The sequence below is a fragment of the Scomber scombrus genome, chromosome 13, assembly GCF_963691925.1.
Source record: "Scomber scombrus chromosome 13, fScoSco1.1, whole genome shotgun sequence".
NCBI lineage: Eukaryota > Metazoa > Chordata > Actinopteri > Scombriformes > Scombridae > Scomber > Scomber scombrus.
Window position 1 is genome coordinate 1,855,651 of NC_084982.1, and position 12,066 is coordinate 1,867,716.

Here is a 12,066-nt window from a genome sequence, read left to right on the forward strand (position 1 = left end):
CCCTGTAAAGTAGCGTATATTTATCAAGCTTAATCCCACTATCACTGAAATTCTATTTGCATTCAGTCTGAACACACATTTAAGATTGTACATAAGCAAAAAAAAGATGCCAGTTCCCCAAGGCAGCCATGCTAGTAGCTCTGTGAAGCTGTATAGGGAGACCATGCTTTGATGTCAATTCTAACGCCAGCATGCTAACATGCACACAATCACAATGCTAATATGCTAATGTTTACCATTTCCAACATCTTAGTTTAGCATGCTAGCATTTGCTAACTAGCTGTAAACATAAGTGAAACTGAAGCTGATGGTAATGTCGTTACTTTGGCAGCTAGGTCACTGGTCATAAACCAAAGTATTAAACATGTTAAAAGTTAAGTGCTAGGATTCATCCATGGGGGACCATGAATGTGTACAATGACATTTCATCCGATCAGTTTTTGAGATATTTCAGTCTGGATGAAAGTGGTGGACAACAGACTGACACAGCCATCTAAAGAGCCAGTACCCTGTAGGATCTACTGACTATTCTTTGACAGCACTGGTATCACAGATTGGGGTGTGACTAGAAATCTATGCTTGATGATTTAATCCCTGAACAGAAAGCAGAGCAGAAATCAATCTTTAAACTCCCTAACATAAACGGGGTATAACATCACACCTGCCGCTGTGCCCAACTTCATTCACAAAACTTCAACTGCTTCTTAACAGCTCCATGACTCCATACTGTCCTGATTATGGACATTTAGCCTGCCTTGCATGAATCGAGCATGAATGTTTCAGCTTCTGTTGTTAACTTTATTTTTATTATGATTTCAACATTTCCACTTATTTAACAGACATCCTCTGAGTCTATAAAATCACAAAACACTTTTAAACTGAATCACCACCGTGAATGGACCATGAAGCTGCTAAGAAGCTGTTATTTGATGAATGTTGTCACTTTGAGTGTTATTTTCATGTTAAGGTGGCCCTTTGGGGTCCACTGAGGGGCTATTGAGTCAGCTGATGTGTTTCAACTCTCTGTGCTGCACCACTTGTTGCCATGGTGATTTTCCACTTTCAGATACAGTGGGGAGTTCGCCCACGGAGGGTCGTCAGGCGTTTTCAGGCACTTCATTGTCATCCTCCTTTTCCTCCCGTGGCCCCGCTCCTGCAGTGGTTAACATAGAAACAGCTCAGCTCACTGAGAGCTTCAGTTAAGGAAATGTTTGTGTGTGTGATGTCATGCTCATTATACCGTTCCAGGCCAGATGATCAGGTGACTTGTTGTCATTTGTTTCATCAGGTGGGGAGCCATCTGAATTCTGTGATTGGTTAGAGGTGTGACCATCAGGGACATTGTGGCTGGGTGAGGCATGTGATTGAATGCCTGAGTTGATGTGAGATTCTTGGTCTTCTCGCTCCTTATTGGCCAGTTCTGGTCAAAATACACACACAGGAACATTAAAGTTACAGGTAATGAGCGCCCAACAACCTGAACAGATTACATAACAGAGGTTTCTCAGGTTCATGTTTAACCCAACAAGAAACCAAATGGAAGAATACCAATATACAAATCCATTCAACAACAGCAAAAATGAAAAAACCCAATCAGAGCCCAAAGTTAGGTTTACTCGACACAGTATCCCAACTACAAGGCTGTGTGCACCAAAATTTACGCCATCTTTTGCATCGAGCGCAAAGGCTTCAAAAGTTGTCATAGTGCTTGGTTGTGTACATATGAACTTTTGTATTGAAGTGTATGCTGCACAAGTGGTTCTGTTGATTCTGGTGGAATGGCTGCCACACTTCATCAAACATTTTAATTTGGAGGTAAGCGAGAGTAATTACAGTACACAAATGCAATGTGTGGTGGTACATCAGTGTTTACCACCGGCAGGCAGCTGGAAAGTAGGCACTACAGCAGCTGTGGTTCAGAGGGTAGATGATCTAGTAGATCATAAGTAGGTAGGTAAGAGTAGGTAGATTGCCACTAACCGGAAGACCGGCAGCTTGATTCATGGCTCTTCCATTACACATTTCAAGACTTTGCCACTAGTGTGTGAATATGTATGTCAAAGATGAATTCCTCCTGATGAACAGGTACTTTACATGGCAGCCTGCCATCAGTGTATGAAGGTGTGTGTGAATGTGCACTTTGAGTGGTCAGAAACCTAGAAAGGTGCTTTACAAATGCAGTCCATTACTATCTTCTTTTGTCTTTATAGCACGTTCTTTTTTACTTTTCATCAGAAAGTGACCTACTGTAACAAAACAGGAAAATAACTCTTTCTATGTTGTAATAAGCAGAACAGAGCAAGCAAAGACCACAAATGGTAACGAAGAACATTGTTGACTTCTTGCTTATTCAAAGAGTATTTTGGTTGTACGCCCCCTGGTGTTTCGGAGAATATTGCAACAAACAATGTTTAACTAATGGCGCTTTTCCAATACACAGTTCCAGCATGACTCGCCTCGCCTCGCCTCGCCTTGCCTCGCCTCGCCTCGACTCGGCACGGTTCCAGGAACAACCTTTTCCATTACAAAAAAGTACCTACTCAACGTGGGCGGGGTCGTCATAGCACGGCTCCGCGAAACTGCCGTGACTTTGTTTTATACGCGACACAAAACACATAAACAATGGAGGACATTGAGGTAGTGGTGAACTTGCTGCTGTATGAGGCTTTCTGTCACACACAAAGCAAGAAAATTGAGCCGTATGGATGTAACTATGGTTGTAACGCTGCTGCCGGTATTTAAAAATGCCGGGTTTGATTCTTGTGTGGGACGGCTCATGACTCTTCCAGCGACAACTACCAATCAGCGGCCAGCAGTGTGTCGATGTCCCATTTTAGTACCGGCTTGGCTCGCTTGGAACCTCACCAGAGCAGGTACTAAAAAAGGACCAGGTACCAGGTACTATCCCTAGTGGAAACGCAAAAAGAACCGAGGCGAGGCGAGTCGTGCTGGAACGGTGTAGTGGAAAAGCGCCATAAGTTTAAAACAAACCCAACTCATTAAAGTAATAGTTTTGTATGTCCACTTAGGAGAGAGGTTTTTGTCTAAGAAAAGAATGCCTCTGGTCTTTTTTCTTTGTTTAAGTTTAGACAACTCTCAATAAAGAAAGAATGATCACCATATTTTGGATGACATAACATTCAACGTCTAATTATAGTCTTCACTCGTATGAACAGATGTAACGGCTTTATAATGCTGTTCTAACATACAGTAGAATTTAAAAAAAACATTTGAATTGGGAAAAAAACTCATAGTTGTTGTAATGAATTGAGAGGTCATCATTTATCAGTCATTGCATTTTCAGCCTTATGGTCCCTCATCAATCTCAGTAACACTAATTGAAGGAGAGGAGTGGCTGGTCCATTAGACTGCATTAGACTAGACTGCATTTTTTATTGCAGAAAACCCCCCAAATGGAACAAGAAGCAGCCCGAATTATCATAAGTGGTCCAAAACCAATTTTACCTGCCCAGTCAAATGAAAAGTAGTCCAATGTGGCAGAAAATTGCCCAATCAGGCCACATTGTTAACGTAGCAGACAAGCTATTAAGTAAATAAGTTGTGTACTGTAGGTAATTGGTGCCATTTATTTAGGGAAAAGATCAGGTGACCCATTGTTGATTTTCACAAAATTCTAACAACAGAGCAGCTGCTTCCTGTACTGAACTGTCCACCAATTTGTTCTGTATCCAGTTCATCCTGCACACATCCTTTGTCACCTGGAATAATCTTTGTGGAAGTTCTCTGTCTATTGCATATCAAAGGTGATTCCCAGGAGGAGCCATGTTTCATTTTTAGACCTTAAAAACTGCGATGAAACTGAACCAAATGGATTTAAAACCCAACGTCTGAACCAGGTAAGATAACATAATAAGAAGAGTAAATAAGAGCAACTGGTCACAGCTAACACCTATTAAGCTACAAGTTTACAAGTTAGTTTCCTATACATTTAAATCCACCGTCATGTACGTGTGTGTGTGTATGTACCGTGCACAGACAGCTCTTTCCATCGGTCCTTGTTGCTGGCGATGACACCGGAGAGGTGGAGCCTCAGAGCCGGCAGGTCAATGGCTGTTAGGGAAAAGTCCATCTGTCCATCGTCACTGTTCCCGTGGCGACCGCTACTATGTCTCTGCACAGACTCCACGGTAACAGAACCACTTCCTGTGAGACTGGGAAAGAGCAGCGTTATGGACCACGATCAGTTTTAGTCAAATTCTAAATGTTTTTTCAGGTTTCTACCAGTGGGAACTGAGAAAAGGACTTAAGATAAATCTAAATCTATCTATAGTATTACTTCTCATTTTATATTTATTCAGTCTAAAAATCATTTGCTATAGAATCAAAATCTACTACTAGCAGTACCTGGACCTCCTGTTTCCAGTCTCCCTGGCCCTCCTGTCCTCTTCTATCAGAGGACCAATCACCTTCTCTGTGGTGTCGATCAGAACACTGAAGGTTGGCTCCACAATGAAGTCTATGAAACCTGCAAGCAGACAGAGAGTCGGGCAGATGGTATGGAGAGAAGAGAGAGAGAACAGCAGTCCTTGTATCTGTTACTAGTTGATCGTACTCCTCACCTGCCTGTTGTACTTTGTTATGATTGGCTGATGGTTGTTCTTACCTATCTGTGATTGGGCAATCATGGTAGCTTTGCGGTCGCAGAGTGGAGAAAAAGGAAGGCCGAGCTCCACCTCTTTATCTCCCTGGAAAAAGACACGGTCAAAGAGAGATGGGCATGGTGTGTGTATATGTGTGTGTGTGTGTTTGTGTGTGTGTGTGTGTGTGTGTGTGTACCTGTCTAAAGAACTCCTCCATCAGACTGTGAGTCCAGCGGTAGTGTAATGGCCAGGCTTTAGCAGGATGACTGATATCTGCAGCGTGAAGCATCAGAGACAGAACCTTCACTTTGTCTATACTGGAGAGAAAAAAATCATTTCATTAATAACTCAGTAACTTAATAAAGTTTTAAAAAAGCAACATATCTCATGAGTATGATAGTGCAAACAGGTGAAGATCTTTTCCTTTAACTTTAAATTTGGAGCTACATTGCTTTGGTGATTTTGGTGGTGTAGTGAATGCAGCACTGCAGTGAGGTGAGCAGTGTCATGTTTTTTTTATTTAGTATTCTGTTGCAGTGTACAGAGTGAACAGCTCCTGCAGCTACACAAGCGCAACCAGCATATCAACAGGCCGGTGACAGCGTCTTCCTCAAAATCTCATCCAAGCATGATCTGAGAAATTGTAACGGCTGCCCACCTCCTCACCTCAGAGAGGGAACGCTGGACTAAAGCCTGAACAGGGACGCACAGACCAATCTGATTCACCAGCCTGCTGAAACTTATGTTGGCCATTCCACCAAACTCCCACTGATGATCTGGTCATGTTCATCAGATGGAACAGCCGCACACAATCTGCCTTAACTGGGCTGGCTGACAGAATGTAGTGAGCATGTCTGTAATCATAGACTCAGATCTACATTTTACTAAAAGCTACAATCAGGACTGTCAGGTTTTAGTTTTGGATACTTTTGTTCTTAATTAAATGAGCATTATTTCTGGTCAATTGACCCATGGGCCCTTGAACAGAAGGGGGCCCTCAGTAATGGGAGAAATAAAATGTGTGTATCGGTCGCTACAGAAATGTGTATGTGTGCGTATATGTATTTATCATATTTAATAAATCAATACATTTCTGAATCAGTCAAATATCTAAAGTTCATGGCTCTACGGTTCAATAGATCCCCTGTATCACTTCAAAGAATAGACATACACCATTGATTGAGTTTTATGGATTTTATTAACTACACACTACTAATAAATGATGTATAAATAAAGGTAATGATGAGTTTGCAATACAATATGAATTCAACAGATTGTTACTCGATATAGCGACATGAATGAAAGATGATGGTGAATTATGAATTTAAATGAAGGATATGTAATTATGTGGAAACTAAGAAAACTTGTAAGTTTTACTGAGTTTTACTTTTAAAGAAAATTTGAATTACTCGATCTGACGTCAACCCTTTATTAAAGCAATATTTGGATCCTACTTTCATCCATGGAGGGCCTCAGCTGTCCGTCCTTCAGAACCACGCGTACGTACACCAAGTGGAAGATCTCAGAGAGCGTCGCAGGTCCGGGCGGGGTGAGGATGGTCCGGTTCAGCTGGCCGTTTCTCCGACTGCCTGGTTCCGGTGGTTGTTGTCGTAGGATTGACAGACGTTTGTCTGACCAAAAAGCTCTCGCAGGTTGACGACAGATGGAGTAAAAGTCCAATTTAACTAGTTCACTGTTTAATAACTTTCTGGAGAGATCTCAGCGTTAGCCACACGTCAAAATCCTCAAAAAGGGTCAAAAACAGGCTGAATGAAAAACTTAATGACGTGTTTACTTAAAGGATCTTTTCTCTGTACGTTTGCTGACAAAGTTACAAGGTTACAAAAACTTAAGAAAAACTTAGATAAAGAATAACTAAAGATTAAAATAAGATAAGGTGACTAAGGTAAGAATGTGTGAGGTGAAGAAAAGAAAAGATGGAAACCTGGAGCAAAGCCAAGTCAAGTCAAAAAAGCAGAAGGCAAAAACAAAGAAGAGTGAAAGGACAAAGACAAAAGAATGGGTTTCAGATGGGTGCAGCTGGGTTTTGTCCTGGGGAGGGCTTGTGTGTCAGCCAATCAGGTTCATCACAGCTACTTTGAGTATCTAATTTACTTTGAAACTTTTCATCATCATCATTCATTCAGTATTTAATCCTGATTATAAAAAGCATACTATAACATAGTAACACAGAACACAGGATGTATCATTCTGGCATTAATATGACATCAGCTTGATTCATCAAGCTGCTATTCATTAAAACCTGAAAAGGATTAATATGATCAAGCATGATCACATTGTTATTCTAATTATTCCATGATAGATAATTGATTATCACCATAATGTCAGCATAACATCAATGTAACACTTTCTCATATTAAGTAACATTCTCATACCAACATTTGTTTTTATGAAAGGAGAAAGTATAATGAAGGTTCTTCATATACCCATTTATCTGTGATCGCTGTAATAACTGTTACAATGGAGGTTTCTTTAGGTAATTGATACTGATATAAGTAATTGGTATTGTTTAAACCTTACTATTTATTAAGATGTTTTTGTTTAAGTCTTTAACACTCATTTTCTCACTTTCATGCTCTGTCTGGTTTCCGTAGACACAGAGGGGGAAGTCAGGAATGCTCAGTGTCTCATAATTTATGACGGCCGTCTGTGTGACTCTAATCTAATGTAGAAAGGGTTAGTGAAGTCTCTCCGATAAATTATGACGTCCAAAGGAAGCACCAAAATCTGTCTTTCGATACTTTTATGTAGTTCTTGTCACTTTTGGTTGCTCCATGGAATGTTAATAGTTCTTTGTTTGTCCAAGAGAGAGACCATGTCAGTCTCTATATCAAATCTGGTCCAGTTTACTCATCCCAGGGTCAAAGGTGACTCTGACCAGATGATGTTCTGAGCCTGTACTGATGCTGTGTCGGCTACCCATGTAACCCAATATGGCATATCAAATGGACACAGTTTAGATTTTAGGCTGTATTTTTCCGGTTCATGGACCAAATATGGTGTCACTCATGTCATTTATTGGATGCTCCCGTTGCCTCTCCAACCCACCTTGGTAGATATCCCATTGGCTGATATATGTCCGGATGCACATAATTGATTATTTTTTGTATATTTTTTAAATACCCTGTTTAAATACTGCTTGTAATGTGTTTTATGATGACCCTGACGAAGGCCACAAGCTGAAACAAGTTGGTCTATTAATAAAGTTGTTCTATACTACAAGTGTTGATGGAGCTTTGACTTTCTTTGGACTTTTTTCTCTTCTCTGTGCACCTTGAAAGTAGGTGAAGTTGTGCCAGAAACCTCCACCCTGCTTCTACAGATGTCAGCCTCTACAGAAATACTACACAAGGCTTGACCCATCCTCTCACTTCAAGCAGGCACGTTTCCTAAACCCCTAAAAGTAGCTGCCATTAAGCCACTCTTAAAAAAGAGAATGCTGGATGCTTCCATGTTAACCAACTACAGACCTATCTCAAATCTTCCTTTTATAGCCAAGATCATTGAGAAAGTGGTTTTTAATCAATTTCTTGAACTCCAGTGGCCTTTTTGACAAATTTCAATCAGGCTTCCGACCTCATCACAGTACAGAAACAGCTGTTATTAGAGTGTTAAATGACATAAGGTTAAACACTGACTCAGGCAAGGTGTCAGTTCTGGTCCTGTTGGATCTCAGTGCTGCGTTTGACACTGTGGATCACAGTATACTGTTGAACAGGTTGGAAACTTGGGCAGGACTCAGCGGAACAGTCCTAGAATGGTTCAGGTCCTACTTGGAGGAGCGGAGTTATTTTGTGACCATTGGAAGTTATGAATCCGATCGAGTGGCTATGACATGTGGAGTTCCTCAGGGGTCGGTTCTTGGACCCCTTCTGTTCAGTCTATATATGCTGCCTTTGGGTCAAATTCTGCAGAACTCTAATGTAGACTATCACAGTTATGCAGATGACACGCAGATATACCTAGCACTGTCCCCGGATGACTACAGTCCAATACAGTCATTGTGTCACTGTTTAGAGCAAGTAACACATTGGATGACCAACATTTCCTTCAATTAAATCAGGACAAAACTGAGGTCATTGTTTTTGGCAATAAAGAGAAGAGGATTGCTGTCAGTAAACATCTCGAGTCACACTCTCTAAAAACTAGCGACCAAGTCCGAAACCTTGGCGTGCTGATAGACTCAGATCTGACCTTCAGCAGTCATATCAAATCAGCCTTCTATCAGCTTAAGAACATATCCAGAGTGAAGGGTTTTATGTCTCAAACAGACCAGGAGAAGTTGATTCATGCTTTCATCTCCAGTAGACTCGACTACTGTAACGGTCTTCTGACTGGACTCCCACAAAAAAAGCATTAAACAGCTGCAGCTCATTCAGAACGCTGCAGCTCGAGTTTTAACCAGAACAAAGAGATCAGAGCACATTACTCCAGTTCTAAAGTCTTTACACTGGCTCCCAGTCAGCTATAGAATAGATGTTAAAGTTCTGCTACTGGTCTACAAATCACTGAATGGTTTAGGTCCAGAATACATGAATGACATGTTAGTAGAATATAAACCCAGTAGAGCTCTGAGATCTACTGACTCAGGTCAGATAGTGGAGCCCAGAGTTCAGACTAAACATGGTGAAGCAGCTTTTAGCTGTTATGCTGCACACAACTGGAACAAACTACCAGCAGAACTGAAATCAGCCCCAACTGTGAATATGTTTAAATCCAGGTTAAAAACACTTCTCCTTTCCTGTGCTTATGATTCATTTGCACTCTATGTCCTTTTAATGATTTTTAAGCAAATCATTTTTTTATATCCTTATATTTAATGCTCTATTATAGTATTTTATTTCTCTCTCTTTCTATGTTTCTGTACTTTGTTTTTATTATTAGTGTGTGTGTGTGTGTGGGGGGGGGGGGGGGGGGGGGGTGTATGTGTTTACTATGATTGGGTTTTATTTTTATTTCTTAAATTCCATGTTTTTTTCTATTTTTTCTGTTAAATGTTTGTTTTATATAAAGCACATTGAGTTGCCACTGTGTATGAAATGCGCTATATAAATAAAACTGCCTTGCCTTGATGTTGATAATTATGGTCACTGTCAGAAACCTGGTATATCCAAAACAAAATATGGAGTTACAAAGTTTCCACCTGACAGTAGCGTTATCCAATCAGAATAAGATTTAACAGTTACATTTTTCATATAAACTACAGATATTCTTTTTTATATAGATAGGATGAGAAAGAGCTATGATCCTCACAGTGGGCACCTGATTATGTTTTAATATGAAGGTGCAAACTTGGAAAGATACAAGATTGGTGAGAGGGGTTGGGTCTGGGGGTCCTCCTAATTTCCTGCATGTGTACACTACATGACCTCTTGGATTAAGTCAAGAAACAGACACCTGCACCAGTCCAGATGAGTTAGATTGAGAGCGCTCTGAAAACCAGGAATGCATCAAGAACAGGATATGATTATGATAATTTATATTTGAAATTATATTTGTATTAAAACATTATGTAGTGTAAAATGGTTGTAGGTTGCAGGTTACTATGCCATCTTCAATGTCAAACAATGACAGACTGTTTATATAAATGAAACAGCCTTACAACACATCATGATATGATTTGATTCATTTTATCTGAGGGTTGCTATTCTGCTCACAAGTGTACTCACAAGGTCATCTTCACAGTCTAAGAACAAACACTAGATGAATGAAACAGCCTTGTAACCAACCTAAAAAGCTATTATTGGGAATCGTGAGAAAATTTCAGGGCAACAGAGACGCAAAGTGTCTCTGTCACCATAGTAACTCACTCTCGCTGCTGTCTGCGTGAGCTTAGTGTGAGAGGAGAGGAGAGGAGAGGGGAGGGGAGGGGAGGAGAGGAGAGGAGAGGAGAGGGGAGGGGAGGGGAGGGGAGGAGAGGAGAGGAGAGGAGAGGAGAGGAGAGGAGAGGAGAGGAGAGGAGAGGAGAGGAGAGGAAAGGAGAGGAGAGGAGAGGAGAGGAGAGGAGAGGAGAGGAAAGGGGAGGAGAGGAGAGGAGAGGGGAGGGGAGGAGAGGAGAGGAGAGGAGAGGAGAGGAGGAGAGGGGAGGAGAGGAGAGGAGAGGGGAGGAGAGGAGAGGAGAGGAGAGAGGAGGAGAGGAGAGGAGGAGAGGGGAGGAAAGGAGAGGAGAGGGGAGGAGAGGAGGAGAGGAGAGGGGAGGAAAGGACAGGACAGGGGAGGAAAGGAGAGGAGAGGAGAGGAGAGGAGAGGAGAGGAGAGGAGAGGAGAGGAGAGGAGAGGAGAGGAGAGGAGAAGAGGGGAGCGGAGCGGAGCGGAGCGGAGGGGAGGGGAGGGGAGGAGAGGAGAGGAGAGGGGTGGAGAGGAGAGGAGAGGAGAGGAGAGGAGAGGAGAGGAGAGGAGAGGAGGAGAGGGGAGGAAAGGAGAGGAGGGGAGGAAAGGAGAGGAGAGGAGAGGAGAGGAGAGGAGAGGAGAGGAGAGGAGAGGGAGGCTTCTGTGCTGCTGCCAGAAGAGCCTCTGACTGAGATGACTGTGAGCAGCATGTGTGGGAATAAAATCAAGTTTAATAGACTTGTGTGCTGCTGTTGTCTTCTCTGTCTGTCTGTCAGTGTCTCTTTTTCACACTGCGACATCAGTTGTTTCTTTTTTCGCTGTGTGAGAAAATGGATGTGTGGTGTGAAAAGTGGCAATTGCGTGAATCTCACAGTCAATGCGTGAGTTGGCAGGCCTACAACAAACAAGCTACAACACATCAACAAGTGTGCATTGTAGGATCTGAGACACACCTATCCACACTTTGATTTCCAGACTACAGACTGGATTTCCAGTCTTTTCAAACATGATTAAAAGTCAACATTCGTGCTGGTGGTTCTGTCAGCATGCCCATGTGGGCCCCTTAAGGGTTACATTTGAGCTGTTTATGCATTTTATGCTGTTTATGCTAAGTGCGATCAGAATGGACCTTAATCGGCTTCACATGTGGGGCCCATGTTTCTGTAACAATATGGGGCCCATACAATTTGCCCTGTTTATGCCCATGCGCGCTTAGCCCACTTACATCCCTTATGGGGCTCATACAGTCAGCCCATTTGGGCTTCACTTGTGGGGCCCATGTTACTGAAACCATGTGGGGCCCAATAAATTTGCCCAGTTCAAGCCCATGCCAACTCAGTACCAGTGTAGCCCACATTTAAACCATGTGGGCTGGGGAGGCAGGTACAGCTAAAATGTATTCTCAGGGCACCATGATGAGATATTTCAGTCTGGACCCAAGTGGAACAACTTTACCATCAGTGTGGCTATAAAAAAAGAGCCCCAATAAAATATGAATGAAAATGAACACAGCCCTCTAGTTCTTAGGTCTCTGTCCCTTCTCAGCCATTTATCTCATCTGGTAGCACTCTGGCAACTGTTCCCAGAGTCCAATCTAAACATGGAGCAGCAGTGT

General features: G+C 42.1%; 1 protein-coding gene across 1 annotated transcript in view; it reads right to left on the reverse strand.

Annotated features, from left to right (window-relative positions):
• Nucleotides 1-1,097: 1,097 nt before the first annotated feature.
• Nucleotides 1,098-12,066, reverse strand: part of pde1a (phosphodiesterase 1A, calmodulin-dependent) — a 31,341-nt gene continuing 20,372 nt past the window's right edge. Inside the window, exons 11-16 of the mRNA XM_062432222.1 lie at nt 4,798-4,918; nt 4,625-4,706; nt 4,366-4,486; nt 3,988-4,172; nt 1,241-1,420; nt 1,098-1,153 (exon numbers count right to left, since the gene is read on the reverse strand). Coding sequence (XP_062288206.1) covers nt 1,098-1,153; nt 1,241-1,420; nt 3,988-4,172; nt 4,366-4,486; nt 4,625-4,706; nt 4,798-4,918 — 745 coding nt within the window. The remainder of the gene's footprint in view (nt 1,154-1,240; nt 1,421-3,987; nt 4,173-4,365; nt 4,487-4,624; nt 4,707-4,797; nt 4,919-12,066) is intronic.